Source organism: Opisthocomus hoazin, chromosome 1 (genome assembly GCF_030867145.1).
Source record: "Opisthocomus hoazin isolate bOpiHoa1 chromosome 1, bOpiHoa1.hap1, whole genome shotgun sequence".
Classification (NCBI taxonomy): domain Eukaryota; kingdom Metazoa; phylum Chordata; class Aves; order Opisthocomiformes; family Opisthocomidae; genus Opisthocomus; species Opisthocomus hoazin.
In genome coordinates, this window is record NC_134414.1 from 71869568 (window position 1) to 71895722 (window position 26155).

The 26155-nt window shown below is 41.3% G+C and overlaps 2 protein-coding genes across 11 annotated transcripts in view; one reads left to right on the forward strand and one right to left on the reverse strand.

Moving 5' to 3' along the window:
• DCUN1D2 (defective in cullin neddylation 1 domain containing 2) overlaps nt 1–24136 on the reverse strand; it is a 29135-nt gene extending 4999 nt beyond the window's left edge. The window contains exons 1-8 of one of the 8 annotated variants that reach the window (XR_012764479.1): nt 23235–23740; nt 21450–21666; nt 18196–18364; nt 14951–15081; nt 10091–10196; nt 8563–8690; nt 7325–7401; nt 1257–1343 (exon numbers count right to left, since the gene is read on the reverse strand). Coding sequence is in view for 6 of the 8 variants with exons in the window: in XM_075425351.1 (XP_075281466.1) it covers nt 1261–1343; nt 14951–15081; nt 18196–18364; nt 21450–21666; nt 23235–23243 (609 nt within the window). In the remaining 2 variants the exon portion in view is untranslated. Of the gene's footprint in view, nt 1–1256; nt 1344–7324; nt 7402–8562; nt 8691–10090; nt 10197–14950; nt 15082–18195; nt 18365–21449; nt 21958–23234; nt 23741–24032 lie in introns of those variants that run through there. The other 7 variants (XR_012764480.1, XM_075425343.1, XM_075425380.1 and 4 more) reach the window with 7 other exon arrangements.
• Nucleotides 24137–24168: 32 nt separating this feature from the next.
• The window catches only part of SLC9D1 (solute carrier family 9 member D1), a 45930-nt gene continuing 43943 nt past the window's right edge, over nt 24169–26155 (forward strand). Inside the window, exons 1-2 of one of the 3 annotated variants that reach the window (XM_075425315.1) lie at nt 24169–24520; nt 24682–24777. The gene's annotated coding sequence lies outside the window, so the exon portion shown is untranslated. The remainder of the gene's footprint in view (nt 24521–24681; nt 24778–26155) is intronic. The other 2 variants (XR_012764475.1, XM_075425305.1) reach the window with 2 other exon arrangements.

A 26155-nucleotide genomic window follows, 5' to 3' on the forward strand; every position in this document is an offset into this window, starting at 1 on the left:
TTCTATGTCCTCTCACTCAAGCTGAATGTTGTATCTTGACTGCAAAATACAGGGCAAGCAAACATACCTTCTGGAAAAGGTTCCTTAAAACAAAAAAAACATAAGCCCCTCTCCCCCCCATCCTAAGGAGTCCTAAGTTGCTTCTTTCTTAGGTTGAATCTAAACATTTATTCTCAAGTAAACAATCAGGTTAAATATTTGCAGCAAAGTAAGACACTTTATACCAGATCATCTAGCTTATTGCTTGAAGTAGAGATCTGCAGAACTGTCTATTGTAACCAACTTGATCACATAACCAAGTGGGGAAAAAGAAATATTACGACTTTTCTTCAGTTACAGCTATAGATCTTAATTTGGTTGTGTGAAGCGTATTAAGGCAGATAAAACGTCAAATGTTTTCACAAGTTCTCTTGATGAAACTGGTATATTCTTCAGTGAATAAATATACTGTCCAAAATTTAGAAAAAATTCAGAAAATATTGCAAAAAGTATACACTTTCCATATTCAGCATTGGTGATTGAGACAAAATGCAGAAAGATTTCTTAGTTCTCCTGAACTACAGACAAAAAGATAAACTGAAAAAAATCAAGATAAATTATACATTATGTAACATTATATAAGGTATTTTTCATGCAAGTACATGGAGATGCAAATGTAGAAACACGGATGAATGAACCAAGTCTTTAATAAGAAAATTTTGTGATTTCTGAAGTTTAATTTATGCATCTTTACTCATCAAGATCAGTTCACAACTATTATCTAAAAAATGAGTCAAAATAATGACTCAGACAACAACTTTCACTTAAAAAGAAAAGTCTCTCAGGTTAAGTCAGTCATAACAGAATCGACATTTAAAAAAAGACTGAGTTTATGCATTCACACCACAAAAAGCAGAGCATGGTAAAATACATATTTGACAATAATCACAGCTGTCTTGAGAACAAAGACAACGTAGGTGCAATCTACAAACACGGCTTCACTTCATGCAGAAGCTTTCATAAGTAGGAGGATACAGGATCAAGGAAGCAGAATGCTCTGTTGCTTTGCTACATCTTTCTGCATTCTTCTCAAGTAGAAAACGACTCAGGGAAGATTTAATGTGGCTTGATTTAAGATTATTTAATATCGGTTCTCAAAAAGTAAACGGTTCAAAAGGAAGTATTCAGACATCCTATTTTCGTCTTCATTGTAAGCACACAGACTACAAGCCAGTCTGCTGCGGACTACGATAGTCAGAAAGGAATACGGTACGTACTTACCAACAAAAATTTGTTCCAAAGATCTAGAAATTTAAACCTTCCTGACAAGACTAAATTCCAATATGCAATTGCCATTTCTAGATCTGCAAGAGACAAAGCAACACGTAAATACTGCAGCACATCATACGCAACAGAACTCTTCTGGTTAAAAAAATTAATGCTACATCCAGTATCTTATGACACAAATGAATAACATTCTTTTACAATCACTACAAAAATTATACGGAAGTGCTTTCTACTCTCACTGACCCAAAGGGTGGAAGACAAGCATTAACAGTGTAAACTGCATATTGAACATCACAGTCATAAAGATTAAAGTCTTTTTGTCACCATCCAGCAGTGCTGGATTAATGCCACTTTCAATCTACAGAAATGGAACAACGTAGTTATCAATAACTCTGTCTACAATAAAATAATAATAAAAATATTTAAGAAGATATATGCACAAACACTGCAAATATTGATAGAAACCCAAAACTTAAGCCTGCAAGTGCCAATTCTCGTTAATTTATCACATTTTAGACACATCTGACTTTAAAGGGAATTCAAGGACACAAGGGGAAAAAAAAAAAAAAAAAAAAAAAGATTTGTCTGGGCCACAATAATTCTACAGCACCCCTTACAGCAACAATTCTTCTCTTCCGGAACCATTTAGCAGACAAACACTGGCACCCAACTGTGAGCCCAAGTCAGCAGCCCTTGCTCTGCACCGTGAGCACCGGTCCGAGAGCAGCGCTCGGCTCCTGCACGCCTGCAGGAAGATGCAGAGCTGCCACACAATCAAGCGGAAAAGCAGGAGCAAGATTAGATGCAGTGTAAGAGTAGAAAGGATGTTTTGTTAAAGGGCTGTTGTCATTCTCAGCAACTCATAATACCTCAAGGCTTCTGTGCTTGGTCCCATGGGTAACTGCACTAAACACACACGTACTGCTGTGCAGCCACAGAATAAAGCACAGCCTTTCTTCAAATACATTAAGATTTCAGGTTGTGCTTTCAGCATAAAGTAAGTATAATCAAAATATGAAACTGAATAGAAAGTACGGTCATAGCAGATAAGATGGAAGCTTGACCTCCACCTACAAGGAAGGAGCACGATATTTCAAACTGTACGTATCACATTACAAACCAAAGGACACTGTCACCTGAAACCAACTTTCAAGTCCGAAAGACGTTCCAGATTTTAACATCGCCAGTTACACGTTTCATAGAGGGCTGGGGCCCAGGCGAAGTGCCATAGTTAAGACGTAAAGAAATGCAGTACGCTTGTACCTAGCTATATAGAGACAGGGCTGCCGGGGTTTGTTCTACTACGGTCAGAGTGCTTCTCAGTACAGAACTTGCTTTCTGCCCTCATAAACTTCTTTCAGCCCTTCCTGTCTTTGCCATCACGCTCACTTTTCACACAAAAATTCATAGAAGGGAATAGTTAATAGCATTTACTTGCTGCTTAGATATGCAGATTAATTATTCATACCTGTCGTCCCAAATGAAAAGCAAAAGAAATGGGAAGGGATAAATCTGAATAATCTTACAGGTTTCTAAACTTCACTGTGAAGTGACTGGCTTTGATCCCACTCACTCAGGCTTCATTACGAAGACTCAACCTTTCCAAGCCAATCTCGCAAATCTATCATGTGACAACATTAAGCCAAATGCACTGTGAATAGCAGAACAGTTTTTATACTTCTGATACAATATTCCTTGGAAAAAGAAAGAAGGTCCAGGCAAGGAAACAAAGATGGTTAAAGGTGCCACAAAAAAAGTTAAAAGGGAAAGAAGAGGGCACTTCCTTGGTTTATTTGGGTATCTGTCAAATTTAGTTTTATGTTAAGGCGAACTGGATTATTGTAAAATTATATTCAACGCCATGCATGTGAAATACTATCTTAATTAAGTTGATACTTGAGGGATACATTAAGTGTGTGCGAATTGATTCTCCTGCACAAAGATACAGGAATTATTTGCTATAATGTACAACAAAAGCGCATCCTGCTGAGGATGCTGCTCTGTAGTGGCTGAAACGAGTCCAGGCAGGAGCTGCTCTCCCCATTAAGCACACAGAGGGAAGTCCTGATCTTGGTTAAAATTAGCTCAAGGGGAAAAAAAAAAAAAAAAGTTAAATCTTCCTCATCTGGTTCACTGCAATCACACAAACTCATGAACTAACACAAGAGACATTTGAACAAAAGGACTATCACTTTTGGTAGTGGTGCTCGTTTATGCAATCTTAAAGTATTTGAGAAAACCAGGACTTCTGGTTTGCTACATTCTCAAGGGATATGCCTACACTTTTGTCTGAAGACATTTCCCTGCCTAGATTGAAAAACTGAGCACTGGAGGAGACAAAATAGGATTTTTCAGCTTTAAGGGGAAGACCTAGTTACACAAACTCTACAGCATTTCTGTTTATTGATAGTACTATCAGCACCCTAATGTAGAACTGGAACTCTGTGTATCTGCAACAATTAGACAGCACCAAAAGATAGTTTAAAAAAAAGAAAGTCTTATGGCACAGGAGTTCTGCACCCCACAGGAAGACGCTTTTGCAAAGCATGGATTTCTTACACATTCTTAGGAATACCTATTTCAATGCTGCACAGATATGAAGGCACCATTCAAAGTAAAATTAAATCAAACTACAACTATGAAAATGTGCTTCCCACATTATAGACTAATAATGTAAGTTTTATAAATGGAAAGGAAGGGACAGACGCATGAATCTCTGGAAACTAACACCTAAGCAAGGACCAGTTCAGAAGAGACTTCACTGCAAACATCTATGTTCATATCCAAAACCTGAAATTACTAAAAGTTAATTTCTAAAGAACATCATAAAAATACCACATCATATACTGTACATTATACAACAGTTTGAGCCTTCCCTTCACCCCAAAATATCTTCAGCGACAATACCTAGTGACTGTATGTCATGCAGCCCCTTCAGTATAATGGCTTTACAGTACAAAATTTTTGCACACACTGAAACAAAGTTTCAATACCGAGATACTCGGCTTTCTGGATATTGAGTCTAGTTGTGGCTATATACAACATCTGTAAAGCTTTCTGTAGTAAAACCCTAAGAACTGAGTCACCTAAAAGGGACACCAATTACCACTACAAAATTATTAAAAGTACAAAAAAAAAAAATTTAAAATGTATACAAGTAAAACAAGTTCAAGAAGGAGGAAAAGATTAGTAAAAGAATGTTTTCATTATTTTAAATATTATTTTGCTAAATAACATTATAGTAAACATGTTTTGGTACATTTTTTGAGTTCTTCACACTTTTGAACTATTTAAACAATCAGATTTTCACCATCAGCAGTAAAGCATTTTGCAAGCAATATTATCTATTCTGAAACATTAAAGCCTCATTCTGAAACTGTTTTTAAAAAACCCTCAGCCCCTTCTACCCTGACTGAACAGAAAGCTCGACGTGATAACAAATTAGCACAATTAATGCAGAAGAAGAAATACATTATCAGTTAGACAGCCTGTGTTTACTTTCAAGATTTGATCAAATGCTTATCTTGTTAATAAAAAAAAATCATTATTAGATTCTTGCAGGAATGAAAAAAAAATCGAATTACGTTCCTCATCGCTTTGCTATGGCTTTGGACAAGGGCAATGAAGTCATTGCACACAAGTAATCAAGGAAGTGCGAAAACAGAAAGATAAATCAACAGATAGCAAGGAACTGGCTGAAGAGCAGGATTTATGAGGAACATGAAATGAAGTTCATTTAGACCCACTGTGCCAAAACAGCACTCTGGGACTGCAGCACTCACTTGTCATCCTCTGCCAGAGAGAGCTCTCCAGCCCTCAGCCTGCCCGACCAACACAGCTGTCCACACAGTCATGTCTGAAGCCGTCAGAATATTAAACTAATCCACCTAAATTACTGACACCACTTAAACGAAAAAAAGGCTAAAGGCATTACACTGGCCTCCTAACGAGATTTTAAAATCTTTACATTATTTATAGGAATGCTTTACTACTGGTCACTGTTGCCCTCATAGTCCCTAGTTCACATACCAGCTAGGTTCTTACGGTGGGTTGACCCCGGCTGGATGCCAGGTGCCCACCAAAGCTGCTCCATCACTCCCGTCCTCAGTTGGACAGGGGAGAGAAAAATACAATGAAAGGCTCATGGGTCGAGATAAGGACAGGGAGAGATAACTCGCCAATTACCGTCATGGGCAAAACAGACTCAACTCAGGGAAATCGGTTTAATTTCTTACCAATCAAATCAGAGTAAGATAATGAGAAATAAAACCAAATCCTAAAAACATCTTCCCCCCCATCCCTCCCTTCTTCCTGGGCTCAACTTTGCTCCTCAATTCTCCACCCCCTCCCCCCGAGCAGTGCAGGGGGATGGGGGAATGGGGGTTGCGGGCAGTTCATCACACGCTGTCTCTGCTGCTCCTTCCTCCTCAGGGGGAGGACTCCTCACCCTCTGCCCCTGCTCCAGCGTGGGGTCCTTCCCACGGGAGACAGTCCTCCATGAACTGCTCCAACATGAGTCCCTCACATGCGGTACGGCTCTTCAAAGACTGCTCCAGTGTGGGTCCCTTCCATAGGGTGCAGTCCTTCAGGAACAAACTGCTCCAGCTTGGGCTCCTCTCCCTATGGGTCCACAGATCCTACCAGGAGCCTGCTCCAGTGCGGGCTTCTCCAGAGGATCACAGCTTCCTTCAGGCATCCACATGCTCCGGCATGGGGTCCCTTTCACAGGCTACAGGTAGAGATCTGCTCCACTGTGGACCTCCAAGGACTGCAGGGGATCAGCCTGCCTCACAGTGGTCTTCACAGGTTGCATGCGAAAATCTCTACTCCAGTGCCTGGAGCACCTCCTCCCACTCCTTCACTGACCTTGGTGTCTGCAGAGTTGTTTCTCTCACATAGTCTCACTCCTCTCTCCAGCTGCAAATGGCTGTTATGCTGTTTTCTTCCCTTCTTAAATACACTATGCCACTGTCGCTGATAGGCTCAGCCTTGGGACAGCAGTGGGTCCATCTTAGATCCGGTTGGCACTGGCTCTGTCAGACATAGGGGAAGCTTCTCACAGCCACCCCCACAGCCCCCCCAGCTACCAAAACTTTGCCACGCAAACCCAGTACAGATCTGTACATTATGATGGTAGAGTCTATCATGTTTTAGAGCTTGGAGACAAATAATTTATTTTAATTTCATCTTTTGACATTTACTGATTGTCCCAGTATTGCCTGTTTCTTCCTTTACGGATGTTTAATCTTCTTATCAATATTGTAAAGCTTTGCTACTTTATATGCCGTCTCTGTGAGAGACTTTGGGCAGCTTTTTTGTAAGTATCAGTGCTCACCAACGCGTTTTCTTTTAAGAGTACTCTCTCAAACTGCATGGACAGCATACACAGGCAGCATTTCCCCCCCCCCCAATAACAGGATGAGTCAGCCTTACCCAGTCCACGTACAGACACAAACCAACAAATTAGTAAAGAATGTAAAAAAGCATGTAGGAGGAAAAAGTTACTTTTATTAGACCTGTTAATAAGGATGGGGATAAAAAAATTTTGGAAATTAAAATTTCAGAGCCAAGAGCCCCCTTGTTTGAGGCTTTCTCTCCCCAGTGCTTTAACCAAAACTTACTCTACAGCTTTGAAAAAAAGACAGTAGCCAAGAAACTCTCCTGTTCCCAACACTGCATAAAAAATTAATCTGGACAGATGCAAGACACAGAAATCTATTTGATCACTCAAATGTCTTGTAAAAGTGTATGTAGCCTCTGTAAGAGACTGAACTTGAGATGTTTTCTTTACAGTCATATAATTTGCCCTGGAGTGTCATTTGGTTGATATTCTTTGATCTCTTTCCTCTTGTTTTCTCACTGTGATCACAGGCAAATATCACACTTCCATAAAGCTAAAACAAAAACTACATTGCGCAAAATCATTTTCTTTCAATAAAATTCCTGGACACTGTGTCAAAACTGGTGCAGGTGGGGGAACAGTGGAAACTGGTGTCAATGTATCTCAACAGCTGGACTACCACACTACCTGACCAACAAACACCAAATGAATACTTGCAAGATTCAGTGAGTTACTCGATTCCTTGTTTCCTCATTTCTGAATGATTTTAAGAGTCTTCTTCGGCTTCCAAATTACTAAGGACATGGACACAAGAATTAGTTTTTCCTAAACAGAACATTTTCTTCTTCTACAAACAAATAAAATCCACACAGCAAAATAACACGAAAATACCATCAGGACTCAACCTAAAAACGCTTCACCAAATTGCCAAAAAATTATAGCAAAATAGCCCTTATCTGCAATTAGGAGCTTCCCCACAGAAGGAAAAGATAGGGGAAAACAGATCAGGGGTATGATACAAATACTGGAAGAAGCCAGGATCCAGCTGAGATGGATCCATTCATCCCTGCAAAGTCATAAACAAAGAGTTAAGTCCCTATGGTGGACGGGGAAGAGTGGCAAAGCACAGCACATGGATTTCAGCAGAGCTCTGCAGGAATCGGCCAGGGTCTGACTGTGCTTATTACCTCTGTCTCAGCATCTGCTGCACTGAAGCAGGACGATTCCATGCAGAACCTTTCATGTTTATTATCTTGAGCATCAACTGCACAAAAGCAGATAAACTGCTTCTGAATGTGAACCAGGCTTAGAAGATAACTATCCAAACCTGAATTTGAGTGCAGCCTGATGATCCTGATTGCAGCCAGTTTCAAAAATCATTCCAACACTGCAAATCTTTCCATGTACAAGTCATATTAACTACAACAGATGACTTAAAGTTAACTGGATATACATGTCCCAAATAAGAGCCAATCACCAGTAAAGGAATCAATGAGGCATTGAAACTGGCAGTTACACCACACTTTTGCTGCTACTATTGGCCTTTTTTGATCAGAGCACCCTGTTCTATACTAAGCTTCTCCTAAACTGCTGGCATTTTCAGAAAGAAAAATGTGAATAAAAATAAAACAAGGACCACAAAACACAGACCAAGGCCACTGAAAGACTTACAATACAGCATTCACAGACCTCTTCCAAAGTAAATATGAAATTCACTTATCGAACTCCCTCAACTTCTTCCATCCACCCACTCCTACAAACACCCTACAAATGGATCAATCTAATTCTTCATTGAAAGTGGAGGAAATCTTGATAACTAGTTGGGGGTGGGGGTGGGAAAATACCCTTCCCTAATGTCTAAGCATCTCTTCAAAGAATCTTGAGACACTGCTATGATGAAAGCCAAAGTTGATGTTGCTTCAATTAAAAAGAGCACATTATACTCATCTGCTCACAGAAGATGAAACCTTCTTGAAGTCCACATACTGGATGCAAAGATAGTCATTCTTCTGGTCTTGAGGTAATATTTGATTCAAGTCTGAATGCCCTCCTCATGTATCATCTCTCGCTTGATTCCAGGAAACTGGCAGAGAGAAGGAAGCACAACCTTTTGAGCCAGCAAGCAGGCGAAGGGACCACAAAGGAGTGATGAAGGACCAAATCTGTTTTTTGTTTCCATGTTGAAAGTTGAAGACCACGAAAGAATGCATTAAGTTCCTCCATGGTACTGAAACAAACTGTAGCAAACTCCTAAGCACAAGGAATCTCCTGAACATGTCTTGTTAGGGCTCAAAGGGAGATCCCTTAAGAGACTCACAGTAAGTATCAGGTTAAAAAAAAAAAAAAAAAGATGGACCTATGGCCTTGTTTTGAGCTTGAACAGCACCCTCAGAAATCTGAACTGCTCTGTATACAACATGACAAGAGATCTATAATCCTATTCTTTAGTACACTTACCAACCAAGAGCTAGGATGAAAAATTTCACTCAAATTGCAGTAGAAAAGGCTAAAACTTGGGAGCAGAGGGCAAGATAAACCTCTCCAAATCTGCTCCATGCAAAACTTAAAGATTTATTGTACTAAATACAGTAGCAAGACCATGAGAGAGCAGATTCAACAGACAGAACACCATTATCCACAATAACTCCTTGTAAAAGTCTCCCGGCAAGCCAGACCTTAATTAACTGCATCTTTTACATTATCTCAAAATATATCCAAAACACTCAGATGAAGTTTAATGGATCTACATATTATGCCTGCCAGGTCTGATATGTGGCCATTCAGGTGGCACTGCTCAGTTGAAACCTTGCCATCTTTTCTTCCTGAATTCTGTCCGCCACTTGGAGAACAACGGTCTTACCTATTCTAAGCATCCATGTTTTTCTTAGATAATAATCAAATTTATTCAGATGGATTTGAAATACACTTGACAGTTGGGTCCTGAGTAACATATCGTCAGAACATTGTTTTCTGCTTAAAGAAAACCATGGTCGACCTCTCGCAAGATCCTTTTGCTGCCTGCATCTCACTATGTACACGAGCTGTCACCTAGCAGGACTGGTACTACTTTTACTTCTTTAAACAGCACGTGTCCAGAGCGAAGCAAACTACTTGACAATATTAAACTAGTAAAAGTAAATGGAAACATTCAATTTGGATGAGACTATAGAGACAGAAGTCCTGCAGGTACAAAGAGAAATAAAAATTCCCTAGTGTCACCACTCGAACTGTGGAAAAGAGACTCCTATAAAAGGCAGTCCTATTTCTAGGAATGAGTATTGGTGTACTGAACTCTGTGCCTATTATGAGGAATGACAGCATAGATGTAACAATTTATTGGAGAGGATTCTTCTCATCTAATGACATAAAGGCAGAATTTCTTGCATTGGTTCTGAGGGGAACTGCAGAATAAGAAGAAATCAAAAAGCAGTGGAAGACAGGCTATTCTAAAAATAAATAAAACACAAATATGCACACACATACCTCCCCTCGGACTGCTTTCCTGGAGCAGTCCTGCTTTCTTCTATCGTCAAAAAAAGTTCCAAGAGGGGCTTCTGTGCCTTTCCACTCCTTCCCTCACAAATGGCAGCTGGGGTAATAAAAGATACCATGTGTTCTGTTGATATCTCACAGATTTTTTTTCAAGATATGCTCCAGGCAAAAAGGTTCAATGAAAACTGACAGAAATCTCAGAAAAAACTTTCAAAAATTCAGCCTGAAAGCGCTCATGCCCAAAGTGAAGCTAGATGTGGTGAAATTCATCTCAATATGTCAAAGCAACCTCAAACCGCTACCTGCCATCTTCGAGACTCCACAGCAGTCAAACGAGGTTCTAGAAGAACCTCAGTGGTTCTCTGCCAAACTAGGAGAAAGTAACTCGTCCTTGGGGGTCAGTCCTGTATCTAAGACTGTCCAACACTAAACTCCGACAATACAACAAAGAAAACTTTTATTAAACCTGCAACTTCTACAAAGCCTGAAAAAAGTGTAGCATGGTAGAGGACAGGATTAGAATTCAAAATTATTTGAATAAAATGGAAAACCACTTGGAATTAAATAAGTAAGCTTTCATTAAAGAGAACTGCAAAGTCACATAGCTAGTAGGTATAATTGACTGCAGAAATACGAGATCAGAATTAACTGGGTGCATTGCAGTTCTGCAGAAACTCAGTAATATAATAGATCACAAACTGCAGACAGTATCAGTGTTACAAACATCAGCAAACTTAGTAACGGGGTGTAAAACAAAGAGCAAAATATGTAAGACACATGGAAGATATCTAGCTTGTTCGGGTATGACAAGACAAAAGAAAGTTAGATCAATTGGACTGCAGAGGAAAAGAGGGTTGGAAGGTATAATTCCAATATCAGGGGGTTGGAAGATAAAATTTGGCAGGGTAGGTGGTTTTACTCAGCCCAGAGCCCAAGGGAAGATGTATACATAGCTGCCAAACCATGTACAAAGTTGTTACTAACTCTAAGGAAACATGTATTCTATGTATTTACTCTGGACCAGTAAGTATTGAACTGAAGAGTTCAGTAACACAGATCTAAGTTAAATGCTAGAAACAGGGTGGGGGGAAAAAAAATAACAATAGGTTTGAGGAAGCACGGACATAGATGTATGAGACCCGCCATCGGAAATTTAAGACTATATGAAGGCAATAGCTCCCAAACTTCTTAAGCTAGAGGACCACTGCCAATCAGATCTCATATCTTACTGGTAACTACCGAAACTGAAAAGGCAAGTTAGTATACATCACTAGCAGACCACCAAACACCTGGCTAGAAATACATCTGCAAGGAATGGGTATGGTAGACCTTGATTCCGTCTGGCACAAGGGAATACACTAAATAGGCATTTCTCTATTTCTTAAATTGAACAACCACCTGGCGTATTAAAGAGCAACCCATGAATCACTGCATTTCCTGATGCTCTTCAGGGGAGATGGGGCAAAAAATAAAGTAATAACTACTGTTTATCACTTCTCAAAACAGCATAAATAGATAAAAAAGTAATCAGAAACATATTAAAATAGTGATAGAGCAATGAACGTGACTCAACCAAAGCATCAGTGTTCAGACATTTCAGAGGCATTTCATTAATTTCTTACAGTTTCAATATGTTAAGATAACAAACACAAAAAATAATTGCATAAATAAGTCTTCTTTGCCTATCACAGACATTTTTCTAGTCTCACGTGTTATTTCTGTTAAAAAAGAGACATGTTAGCACTTAGTCCAAAGGATCCACAGAAGGTCTATTTCAATTGCATCTTCTCTTATAAAAAGTTTTCATTAACAATCTGCTAAGAATAAGAATTATCCATTTGTCACTGGCACTCTGCCACGTTCACTTAGTTTTCAAACAGGTGTATTCATACATCATGTGTGTACCCGGGAATCAAGCAATACTCTTTGAGACTACAGACCACTCCCCTAAACGATGAGTGCAACAGCTACCAGACTCAGTGATTTGAGCTGCAAGTGTAATAAGCAGAAGTATTGGACACTTCACGCCCCAGAAAAATCACATTAAAATATCTTGTAATTGAAAGTCAGGAAATAATTCCTTTAATTATTTCCACTTCATTAATTAAAACCATTCACTTTTATCCCTACCTTCCATAAGCATACCGACCTCTTCAAGTCATAATTCAAGTGTGAGTGTATGGGAATAAGTAGGCAAGCACTATCATGGGAGCATGTCACCAGAAACATTAAGGCAAGCAGCTAGGGCAGTAGCTTTGCGGCACTCCGTGTCAGCTAACGTGCATGTGGGGAAGCAGGGGAGATCAACGCCTTCAGATGACCTAGACAGAGCTAGGCAGAGATTTATACCAGCTCATTTGGTAACAAATCCAACTGTACGTTCTGTTTAACTCTCTGGACTGAATTCGTAGAAGCATCCCGAGCCAAGGCTCCAAACTTAGTAAGAGAGAAACAGACTTCATACATGGACAAGACAAATTCCCGCATCTCCTTGACAATAGGGCACACAGTCCTTGGGACACAAATACCAAACACTTCTACATTAGTCGTGGAGAGAGGGAGGGAAGATGGACAGTTTCTAATTCTAGGAGAAAATACATGTGTTTACAGAGAAGAGGATAAAAAAAAAGCACCTAAGCCTAGATTAAATGTAGCTGAAGCAACTAGAACTCTCAGCTCATACAGATACTCCTGTACGAGAACTGACTGAATTTTTTTCTTTGCCGAAAGAGGACAAACATAACTCTTAGAATAATTGGAGCAGGAAGCAGTATGTTGTAAACACCAATCCATAAATTTATTTTTTCCTCCATCTCTCTGCTCCATTCAGGCATTCCCTGAAAAGATTCCAACTCCAAACCTATACACTGTTTACTATGATAAGCTATCAATGACCTCAACCACTCCAAAATGTAAAATTAGTCAATATGCTTGCTCAGCACTCTTTTTCTACTCAACCTATAGCGATCCAAGTTCACACCAGACAGAAATATGGTGTATCTCCACTGAAATAAGAGCAGTGGCACCTGCTTATATTTATTTGACTCATCTTGGCAAAACCAGAAAAAAAGTCCAATGAAAAACATAACCAAAATACTGCCACGTAAGAACTAAGCACTACTTGAAACTAAGAAACAGTATTACCAGAATTATTAAAATCCTGGAAAACTGAAATCAGCAATAGTTCCAGTCAACTCCTTCTACAGTTTCTTTCAAGCTTAACGTTAATTTTTGGATTTCTTTCTTTCTGCCACTAACACTTCAACTCTTACTTCAAGAAGGCATTTAGGTGTTCTGTTGCCAAAAAGTACCATTCTTACACAACAAAGACGACAGACTTACAAATGAAAAGGCCTCCATACCAAATAAACAGAAGTAATGGAATACAAGTAAGTTTCCTTTTTCCTCCTCACTTCAAAAAACCAGAACATTCAGTTCCATAACCTGAGTCGGGCTGCCTTCCCTCCTCCTCTTTGTATAGGCTTAGGTGAAAAGCTTTTCAGACATTTCCCAAGTACATGAGCTTCATGCTGCAACTGAGCCAATTAAAACAGGAAGCCACTTGTAATATTCCTTCAGGTATTCCATAAATTCCAAACCTCAGCTGTAACTGACTTACCTGTTCTGCAATCTCAAGGTACTACGCTTTTTAATGAAGAGAGGCAAGAAAATGAACAACTAGCCTTAGCTAGTTGGACTTGAATTCCAATCAGCCTCACAGAACCACTACAAGACTATTTCATTTTATGTCTGGAAAGGTGGCATGTGATCCATGAAAGAGCGACACATGTATTGAAAAATTAAATTGCTGCAAAAAATAAAGAAGAATGGAAATTGGCTAAAAGTTGCCCACAGTTTAAAAAAGAAAAAAGATTAAAAAAAAAGACACTGGGAAAGACAAGAGACACTATTCAAAGTAATTATCAAAAAACAACATGGAATGGACACCTCTGGTTGAGAAGATCTAAATCAGTGTTCTGCTGCTTCATCTCATTTCTCATCCAACAATTTTTGCGAAAAATTATTTATTAACGTGCTTGCCAAGTGATGTAGACACAGAGTTAAAGCGGCTATGCTACAAAAACCCACTTCCTCTTACCCACTGCACAAACAGAACAGTGATGATGGTACAGTGCTACTCCACACAAAAAAAGTTTAATTCTTTCCCACATGCTGTATTTTGAAAGTAGACAAATTTGAAAGGCTATCAGTTTTCATGTTACAATTTTTTTCATCTGTTCACAAATTATAGGTATTTTTGATTTGAAGAGAATAAATAATGTATCCATTTTACTCCAGCAATACATGACATGGACTGGGACAAATCTCTAACTTTCTAAAGAATAGTAATTTAATACTTTATGAACTGTATGCCTATTTCTATTTACTTGCTTTGAAACAAGTCCATAATATTCTTTTTCTAAATTTTACATAAAAACTGTGAGCCAAAACTAAAAATTCTTAGAAGAACAATAACTTTTGCCCAGAGTTTTCTCCCTCTTTCTAAGCCGATACACACATCTTGTTTCAGATGTTCTGAACAAAATGGAAAACACAAGGATCTCACTAGCTCAGTCTTTTAAAACAAATTATGACAAGTATTTAAGAACTGCAAGAAATTCCTTTGACAAGAGGAGAGAAAATGTCAATACTAGAAAACCCCATTAGGTTATCTGTACCAAGCAGACATTAGAGAATAGATTAGTTGAAAGATGGAAAAGAGGAGAAGTCAGTGAAAGAAATCAATAATAAATTTACTATAGAATCATCAATGAGAAAACTGTATTATTGGAAGTATTTGGAACTGACTTCACTGTCTGTAGATATTTTCTCAATTTTCTTTCTACTTACCTAGACCTTTTTGTCCAGGGTTTTTAGCAAAGTTAAAAGTAAACTGATAAAAATCTTTGAACTTTGTTGGATCCTTCAGCTCTTGTTCCAGTCTTGGCAACAGAGTTTTTAGTTTTTCTGTGGTGTCACACCTGTTCAAAAAAGGTTACGTTATTGGTAAATATTTAATATTTCTTTTTACTTGTTTTTATCCTTCTCTTCTTGTTTGTTTTTTTCAAGGTTTAGTTTCAGAGCAAAATAAAACAGTAGTTAAGATAAAAACAGAGTATCTTTCTGGATCTGGATAGCATTCCTGAAAAATATAAAATCTCCTATGCCTTTACTAAACGATTTTAAGTGGAATGTTACATACAGGCATCCACTAAGTACACAACCCAAAGAGGATTCAGTGGTTTAACTTCTTTTCTCGGTTTCTTCATGAGTTTATGAACTGAAACAATGGCTATTATTCTGTTCTTGAAGAACATATAAACTTCACTGAAATCCATCATCCTTTACCCTTCTATAGCTGTTGTAACACAACGGTGAAGGTTTTTGCTTTAACCTAGAGAGACATTACTTACTCCCTGCTCTACCTAAATGAAAAGCTGCATACTATGTGCACAGTTAATCTTAACATTAGAGGACTTTCAAACAAAATGAACTATGATTTGCAGTCATCCTCTCCCCACCATAGAACACCTGCGGATAAAAACCTAGGAAAAAAACCAAGCCTTTGACCATAGCTTGAAGGCTGACAAACCATTTAACAGCCTGGCACAGGTATGCTAAGATAGAATCAAGTTACTGAGATTCTAACAGCAACACATTCCTTAATAACACAAGCCTGGAGCATTTTCAGTGAAAGCACCTGAGCTGACAAGATGCAATTTTAAAAAGAAAAAGGGTTTCCTCTATGCTAAGGAATCAAATGAATATTCAAGGTTTACAGCATATTACAATATTTTGAATTGTACCTAGAAACTCAGAGCAAGGGAAATAGGTTTCAAAGAAGCCGCTGTCATAACTAACATCTTGCATTTGAAAGTTCTCAGTAGCTAAATGTTGTATTTATCCTAAAGATTCAAAAATAATTTTATTAAAGAATGGATAACTACAGCAAAATCCATAAAATGCAGATGCAGTTTCAACTGTTTTGCATGTTACAGATAAAAATAGGTACCTTTCTGACCTCCAGCAGTACCTGGTGGAGAAAAGATACAGAATTCTGCCAACAGTCTTCAACTGAGAACTTCAGTTTCACAGGGCCTTGATCTAGTTAACAATGGGGACAAATATCATCCCTTCCCATAGGGACCCTAAAGATGCTATATGAACTAAGCCTCAGGGAATTTCTTTTCATTCAAAACTTCATCTATGTTCAATGCTAAAACCCACAGACACTGCACCTCAAGTACATAACAAAATCATTCCAAATTCTCAATAAGCAGCACAGCAGTGGCAAGCGGGTATGATCAGGTTATGCTTCTAGAACACTATAATGTGTGTTGAGCAGAAAGAGATAAAAATCACAGACCTCTGTGGGACTGTATCAGAGACAGTAAGAGGACATAGGAGCAATGTGGCAATAACGTTACAAAACAAAATCCAAGCCAGAAACCACAGGTGGTTTAGCAAAAACCCTTTAATCAGTTACGTCAAATCATGCTGGCAGCCTTTTATACAAAAGCATGAGCACTTGATTGCTGTCCATGGCTAGAATATCCTAATTCTTCTCACAGTCTCTACCCAAAGCTAGCCAAAGGGACAAAATAAAGCAATAGACGTCAGATGATACCAGAAGTTATTTCATCACATTTTCTGATTACCCTTAACTTAAAAATGAAAGCTTAGAAAGAAATCAGTAACTGGCGAGGTCAGTAACCTCAGACTGCTAGGACCTCTGCTCAAGAAACAACCGCCATATTTGCTAGAAGTTGGTCTATTGTAGAAAACTATACGGCGCCTTTCTAAGATGAAGCAAAACTATTTAGCTACAAGAAACATGAACAAGTTTCTCCACCTATTTAATGCAGTCTGTTAAAAAAATCATTTCGACATCTCCATACATTAGAAATAGAGCATCTCTTCCAAGGAAAAGTTATACACAAAATATTACTTTACAGTGATAAATGCCAGACTTTATTGCTAAACAGAAGCGACGTGGTTTAACCTCAAAGTCTACTACCCAGAACATCTCCGTACACTGTCAGACTAAACAACCTTTTCTACTACCAAACCCTCATTTTTATTTCAATTTCTTATATTCTGTACAAATGAAGTATCTAGTATATCAGGCAATAAGAGAAAACTACGGTTTGCAAAACTGATAAAAAAAAAAGTTGCATTTGGTGGTGATAAGGTAAAGAACTGAAGGTTCTTTTCTGCTTTAACACCGACTGAACTTTCCTCCTTCATGTATCTCCAGTGACTTTCAGCTTTTAACAGCACACAGGCCAACTCAAAACCTTAACACAACCATGCATATGTTTATTACGAATTACATAAAAAGTTCAGCTTACGCTGAACGCTTTGGGTTGGAAGGGACCTTTAAAGGTCATCTAGCCCCAATCCCCTGCAGTGAGCAGGGACATCTTCAACCAGACCAGGTTGCTCAAAGCCCCATCCAACCTGGCCTTGAATGTTTCCAGGGAGGGGACACCTATCACTTCTCTGGGCAACCTGTGCTGGTGTCTCACCACCCTCCTTGTAAAAAATTTCTTTCTTGTATCTAATCTAAATCTACCTTTTTTCAGTTTAAAGCCATTACTCTTTGTCCTCTCACAACAGGCCCTGCTAAAAAGTCTGTCCCCATCTTTCCCATAGGCCCCATTCAGGTACTGGAAGGCTGCTCTAAGGTCTTCCTGCAGCCTTCTCTTCTCCAGGTTGAACAGCCCCAACTCTCTCAGCTTTTCCTCACAGGAGAGGTGCTCCAGCCCTCAGATCATTTTTATGGCCTCCTCTGGACCCGCTCCAGCAGGTCCATATCTTTCCTGTGCTGAGGGCTCCACAGCTGGATGCAGTATCCGTCTGTCCTCCTTACTGTACAGGTAGGAATTATTTGGCTTCACCCTTACTGCGGTCATTGTTAAGGCTTCGCAGTAAGGCACCACGCTAAGGAAGATGGGACACAACAGGCAACCTGTTAAGCTTGGCACCAGCCTTAACAGCTTTTTGAAGATTCACACTGAATTCAATTAAAAATATTTTAAACAGAAACTGAGCTCAGGCCTTACATTATGAACTATGCAGAAATAGATACTTACCCCAACTCTGTCATGCCATCAACAAATTCCTTTTTACTGAATTCACATTGAGTAGCTGCCCTGAACTTCCATGCTACAACCAGAACACTGATACTGGCTGGGTCCAGGCTTAAATCATCACAGAACTGCTGAATCCCGTCAATGCCAATTTTATTTTCATCTTGTGGGTCTGCAGTTCAAAATACAAAGAGGAGAATTAATATTTATTTACAAAAATACTTACAAATCGTCACCTGCACAGCCTCGATATGCTACATAACACAGGTCTTCACTTTTCCATAAGCTTCACAAATGTCTTCACTTGAAATCTAGTAAATTCTAGAAGTACCTTAAAGAATATCTGTAAACCGATTAAGTATTCTGCAAAGTTCCCTAGAAATTGGTTTGCAACTTTTTCCTAAATTCATCAGCTAATGTTAATGAAACAGTTTTGTCTTCTCTCCACAATGCCCAGTAAAAGACCTGAATTAACTGAGGAGATGCCTGACTACATCTAAAACCAGTAAGGCTGATAAACACATCAAAATGTACAACGTATTTACTGTTAGCATGTATTTAACTTTAAAACAAACAGAACTCTCCCCAAACCCCACGCCAACAAAACCACACCTACCAATTGAGCCCACAGATTTTTTCCCGATAGGGATGTATGAGAATCCACCATAACTGTTTCAAGACCACAGTTGACTCAAACATTTTTGGACTTTAATTAAAAGTCGGGGAAATCACCAAAACATTGCTCAAACAATGCCTTAGCATAGCAGAGTCTTAAACTAAAGAATACAACTTAGGAAATACTAAGTTTCAGCAGTACTAAGTAGTACCTTTTTGAAGGTCAGAACCACACTTCCTAACTACCAATGTCAGGGTAGATGTCATTGTAACAATTCTGTAACAGAATTGTCTCTCGAAAAAAACTCCCAAAAAACAACCAGTCCCCCCCCGCCCCGTAAACTTTAATAATTGGAGGGGAAAAAGCCGAAACAACAAGAAAAATGAAATCACACCATTAGTTTTCAAAGCTTGACAGTTTACAAACTACAAAACTGGATAGAAAGACATGTCCATATCATAAGTTGGGCTCTACAGAAAAGTAGCCCTTGAGTAAATTTAAGACTAACTCCTTAAACTGGTAAGATTTTCAACCATACTATTTTTAAGTCCTTATTCAATGAATTGATTAAAAACCCCAAGTCCAAATAAAACTTTTTTTTTTTTTTTTTTTGTGTGTGTGTGTGGGGGGGGGGTGTTAAGCCAAGATCTCTTCTGCTTTTCCAGCTAATACTACAGTGGAAGAAATACTAAAATGCAGGGAGAAGTAAATTTAGCAAACATAGACTTACACCCATTAAACAAAGAATTACACCCATGGTATAATTCAATGACCTTTGAGCAGGAATAACAAGGAAATATATGTGTTGTACTATATGCCAGATCAAGTTCTAAGACATGTAAAATGCATTTCTTGTATATTTGGCAAGTAATTGAAGAACCAAAGGCAAAAAGTGCACAAGTGTTGAAATCTGCAGAAAAATTCTGACGGATTTCAACAAGGACTGTTTCATCCTTATCAAGTTTCACATCATCCAGGTAACCAAGAACAAAAATGAAACTGTTTTGACAGAGTTGCTGGATAAACAGATAAGAAAACTAACACAAAGACAGCACACAAAATTAAAGACCTCTCATCTCAGATTTTAAGTATAGTGCAATGCCTATAGTAATCTATAGGCCCTGTAGGACAAAGGAATCCCTTGTCGCTGCCAGGCCAATGATTCTGGTTTAAGCTATATGAGAAAAAAGAAAGGCGCTTAACCAAGCCTTTTACTGTTTTCTCTCTAATCTTGTGAAGGTTTTGTTCGAATTTACAACTTTATTTAAGCAGTAAAGTGATAGAACTGCAAAGGTGTGCTGCTAACCAAAACACAGAAAATAAAATGGACTACAGTTTCTTCACAAAAGCCAAGTGGTGCAGTTTGCCACCACTAGAAAATTATGAATAATAAATAACATTTGTGATTTTTTTCAGTTTAGACATTCTTTGTAGCAGTTACCAATTTGTATTTATTTTTGACCCAGCAACCTCTTAAGACTGACATGCAAAGAACAAGCTAAAGATTTAGATATTCATATATGTCATACATATATTTAAATATATATAAAACAAATTTTAAAAAGTGGTTCTCTAGTATAAGGGTTGTCTTTTTTTTTTTTTACAAGGCAAATGCTATAGTGTTGTTCAAAACAGAACATATTATGTAAAGAGTAATAAAAAAAGGTGGAAACAGTATCATAAGAACAGGACAAAGTGCATACGAAGCATGCCATATACTGCAATTAGAAAAGTACATAAAATCGTAGTTGAGTAATAGTTTGGAGTTCATTTTTTAAAACACGAGATGTGTGGATCTCAGCAGGGGCTGGTAATGATTCTGGCCCACCCTGCTCTGACACGTAACAAACAGCGCACACATCCATGTCAGATGGCCACATTTCAGAAAGCACTGTTGCCTGGATCACACACATTCTTATATTTACATGACTATCTTTTCTTTTTTTCTGTTCTTTTTAACAATGCTGTAAAATAAAAATAAGTGGAAAAGAGACAACCCTGTCTTTAATCCACTTGGCCTGTGGTTCTCCCTCCAAGCCTTTCTGAAACAGGCACATCACTTTTGTTGTAATATGCCAGCACAAAGAATATATTAAGGATGCAGTTTCCACAACTAGTTTTTGAGTTTTCTTATTTGACTGTTTTGTCAGACTCCTAGCTGTAACGCTATCTGAAACGTTATTGATTTTAATGTATATAAATACTACTACCTTTGAACAAAAATAACATCCCCAAACATTAGTATAAGAATGATATGTATTATTTTGCCACAAAGTGCACTGCACTTATATTTAATAGCAGCCACCAGCAATAAATCAAGTAAGTTGCATAATAAGCTTTACTCTCCTTCCCACCACACGTAGCCGACACCATTTCCTCATGATAGGTTTAATTCCCTATTGTGAATTTACTTTAAGCTCTACAGGAATATCTACAGAAGTTGTGTACTGAACAGTAAGAGCACTTCAAACTTTTTTCATTCTTACCTCACTACCGCAAACACAGAGGGAGAAGCAAAAGCTAGGAATCATTCCTCAGAAGTCCTTAAGAATGGCAGAGGGAAAAGCAGAAACAGCACCCAAACAAAATAATTAGAAAAAAAACCCACAACAAAAGAAAAAAACAACACCCCAAGCCTTACCTTTGTATCGATTATACAATTGTTCTAATTTCTTCCTGTCTACTGAGTTTTTCATGGATTCTTTGTAGTACAAGTCTGGGTTCTGGAAGTAGTTGTCTGTTGCCACTTCTAGCTTCCATTCATTCTGCATTAAGCAGTATATAGCAGTCCTTTCACCAGCCTGGGTAAATGCCATGAACTGGCGGACCTTGTCCTTCTGAGACGATTTAAGCTTATGCTTTGGGATGCAAAAGAAGCAGGAAAGCCAATGAAGCTAATCCAGAAGTTTGTTTCAGCATTCTACTACTAACGCCTATCTTTAAAAGGTTTTAGTTTTCTTGTTGATGACAACTTTCACTTCAGAATTACAGGAAGACAAAGCCTTGTTCTTCTGCAGTTAAAGAGACAGCATTTTCTTCTGAAAATTGAAATGACAGCATCTATATACACATTTTTAGCAGCACATATTCTGGCAGCAATACATCTGTATTTCTGCTTTATTGCTCACATACGCAGAAGGTTTTCTGTTCTGTAACAGCAGTAAACACAAGTTTCATCAAATAACAATATGGTTATCTTCTGAAAATATGCCTAGCGGCTACACAAACAAGATATCACATAGGCACAACTTACAGATTCTCAGATTCTGTATAAGTCCTTCATACACAGAGAAAAAAACGGCTCAACAGTTTTCCTAATATTTTCCTAGCAACAACGAACAATGCAGAGTTTAATCATTTTAAGGGATCAGCTGAAAAAGGCAGAAGCACTTCTCACATTTTTATGGTAGAAGCCATTGCCAGCAGAAGACATCAATAAAAAGAAAACAGATAAAGCAGACACATCCGAGATTTGCTGAATGTTGCGATGAGACCACAAAGTTGCTGCGAATGGGATCTAAAACTTCAACTCTGAAAAAGATGTTTATACTACTAATACATTAAACAACAAAACTGCGTATTTTAGTGGTATAGAGGAACAAGTAAAGTGTTTCTCTGAACAGCAGCTAATTGCAGCAACCGTTATCTACACGTATCAACAACCCTAAACTTCTGGAAAACCCAAGAGATAGGAACAGGGATTTCACAGGGAGCAGATTTGCCATTAACATAGCTCAACATCATCCTTTATGTGAAACTGGAAGAAGGAAGAGATAGCTTAAATCACACTCTGTTTTTTATTATATTCTGATACTTTCCAGTTTTGTTAAACGATACTTAACACTTCTTCTGGGCCAACAATTAAGCTGAGAAATTTGTCTAAGTTCCTCATTGCAGCTTAAATCATCATGTATAACAAAGTTTAGTGGTCTCTTAAAATATCACGGGGAAAAATTGAATCCCACTTCAGTAAACACGGGACCATCTTTCAGTTTACTCGTTATCTCTTGCACGCACATGGATGGTGGCATCTTGACCACAGATGGTCCTGAGATGAGAAACATATCATGTAAATAAGATAAGGACTTTGGTCTTCCCTACAAGATTTTTCAGTTTTATATAAGAAGAAACCTGTAAAGTTTCTTTCTATACAAGAAGAAAGATGTAAGGTGGGAAAAGAGCTGCAAAAACAACCACGACATACTTTGGTAAGACAACGTTCAGTGATCCTTTGACTGCAAGTTCTGTGCAACTTCCCCCCCCCAACAATTTTCACTGAGGTCTAACTAGGAGAGTCTCTCTGCGCTAAGACGTTCCTCGGTCACACAAACGTCTCGGCAAGAAACTGAGCGATGCCCACGCCAGAACAGAGGTCTCTGACAACCCCTCCCCAGCAAAACCCACGCCCTCTTGTCAGCGTACTTACGCCAGGCATTTCGGGGCATTTTCTGGGTTAAAAGCGAAACACCGAGCTATCTGAAGGCATCGGGGGTAAGAAACACTTCCCGCTCTGCCGCCCCACCACGTAGTAGCGGTGTAGCAGAAGCCAGGACAGCTTCCACCGCGCGTCCCGTCGGGGCGGGGGTCTGCAGGCCGCCTTCCTGGCACGCCTCCTCGCCGGCGGAGCCCGAGGAAGGGGGGGTGCACCTCGCAAGGGGACCCAAAAGAGGGGGTGCCCCTCGCCTCACGACACCGCTCCGCCCCGCTTCGGGAGCCCCCTCGGAACGGCGGTCGCCCCCGAAGGAAGGGCCGAAGGCGCCGCCGCACCTGCCGCCTCCCGGGGCGGGGAGCGGCCCGCCCGGTGCCGGAAGGCGGGAGCGAGGGAAGCGGGGCTCCGGCAACCTGCCCCGGGAGCCCGAAGCCCAAAAAAGGGAAAGGTACGCGCCGCGACGGCTGCCGGCGCTCGAAATACCCGCGGCGGCGGCAGCGGCTCCCGCCCGCCCGTCCGCCCGCCCCCGGTGACCTTCCCCGCTGCCGGACCCGGCGGAGGGCCGCTCCGCACGCTGCGCCCCCCCCGCCGAGCGCCGCCCGTCCGCCTGCCCCCCGCCGCGGGCAGGGGAGGCGGCAGCGAGGGAGGGGAGCGGCGGGCGCACCGCGGGAGGCGGGGGGGGATGCGGGGGGCGCTCAGCTCGCTGGCCTGAGTAGTTTGGGGGGGGGGAGGGGTGGTGTCCCCCCCTCTCCCCCTGCAGCGTCCCCGCGTCCCCCCCGCACGCCCCCAACCTACCATTTTATCACCGGCGCTCCGACCAACTTCACCGCCCGGCGCCGCCTCCCGCGCAGGCGCGCGCCGGCCCGCCCTCGCCGCCTATGGCCGGCCGCGCTCGCGGCACTCCCCTCCCGCCGCGAGAGCGGAGCCGCGGGGTCGGGAGGGGGCGGCGCCCCGCGGCCCTCCCTGCGCCGCGCCCGCGGGGACGGGACGGGCAGCGCCAGAGCGGACGGGCCGGGGGGCGAATGGTCGGGCGGAAGAGCCGCGGCCGCGCTTCCCGTGGCGGGCCGCGAGGAGGCGCTCGGACTACCGCTCCCGTCTGACGCCGCGCTTAAAGGTGCCGCACCGGCTGCCGGTGAGGGGGGCGGCCGCGGGCAGCGGCGGGGCTGGTCGGCGCCTTCCCGTTCAGCGGCCGCCGCCCCCTCACCCCAGCGCTTGGCGCGTTGCGATCCCGGCCTTCCCGCGCTCCCCTGGCCGCTGCCTCCCTCTCTCCTTCCTTCCCTCAGGTGAGCGGGGCGGGGGGAGGAAGCAGCGCCCGGCGCCGGTCTCCGTCGCTTTCCCCTCGGCGGCCGGGCCAGCCGCCGTCTCCACGAGGGGGCGGGAAGGGGGGGGGTGACCGCATCCGCGCTCTCCTGACCGTGCACCGGTCTCTCCCCGCTTCCCCCAGTCCGGCCTTCCCCCGGGGGAGAGGCACCGTCAGGCGGAAGCCGGCCCACGGAGAGAGGCGGCGGCGGGAGCTGCCCTCAGGCGCCATCGCCCTCAGGTGGGTCCGTGCCGGGGCTGAGGCGCCGGGGGATGGGGGATGGGGGATGGGGGGGGCAGCGGCCGCCGCCTCGGCCGCGCTGCGGGCCCTCAGGAGAGGCTTGGGCCGGGCGGGCTGGTGGGGGGCGGCGAAGCAGCGGCGGGTGCGGGAGGACCCGCAGGGGTTTCGGAAGAGGGGGGCAGGGCTGGCGGCAGGGTCGAAGAGCAGCCGGGTGGAATCCGGTGCTACGGAATGGTGGCCCGGGAAGGAGGAACCGGGAAGGTGAGCTGCCATTCTGCAGAAAAGAAGCCGTGCTGAAAAAGGGCTCCCAACGGCAGGAGTTCCTTCTAGTCTGGTACTTAATGGTGCATGGAGAGGAGCGTGGTGGGGTTGGTTTGATTTTTTTCCCTCTCTTCGTTTGCGCTCTGAAGCACGTCGTATATTTTTATACGTGATGTCATCGAGAGCTTCTGAGCGCTGCCCCAGGTGCCACTTTTCTAAAGAGTTTTTGCCAACCAGCTGAAAAAACACCGTTACTGGAACAGAACCGGTACCGTGTCTGTGCCATGGCGGTGAGTTTACACGGTGCAGCAGTGGGCGAACCTACTTGTATGAATCTGCTCAGAATTTAGTTACGTGTCTTCATGTGCAGCGTGGTGTTTTGCTCGCCTCCCTGTGAATGGAAGCCTCAACGTACACTAGGTGTTTTCTTCTCCCCCTTTCTTGCAGGAATAGGTTGTGATACCTTCAGCAAAATCTCTCCCCCAAACATGTTGAACAGGAAGAGTATTACTTTGTATACATGAAGAAATATTTCCTTAAATAGACTCTAGAATTTTGCCAGGTCGGGGGTATTGTTATTTTTCCCTTATCTCTTAAAAATAGTAAACCCCATAGCTTTATCAAAGTTCTGAAATATTTCTACTTTATTGTTTTATTGAAACTAGAGTGATGGAGATACGCTTTTGCTACTTTGATTACACTTTCTGTTCTTAATTTTAAATGTTTTAGCTCTTCACATTGTTAAACCATAGCCCATAGTCAACTATTGATAGCTAAACACTTTGGCTTGTATTCATGCATTGAAAAGAAGTAAACCAACACACAGATGGGTTTCCTCAGTTCTCTCTGAGACAGAGATGGGAGGGCATTTTAAAAACGAAGGTAGTGCATGGCTGTGCTTGCCATCATTTCCTAGTCTATATATTGACGATGGCTGGTTTGGATGCTTGTGATTGTGGCTGCTACTACATTACAGGGAAAGAAGGTTCTCTCTTAGGCAGACTGCTACCAGATGACTATGTCCATATGTTAGCTCCTGACTAAGGCTGTTGGCCCAGAGCTCAAGATTGCAGCTAAAGTTTTACGCAAATACCTGCCCTATTGATGATCTGCTAAC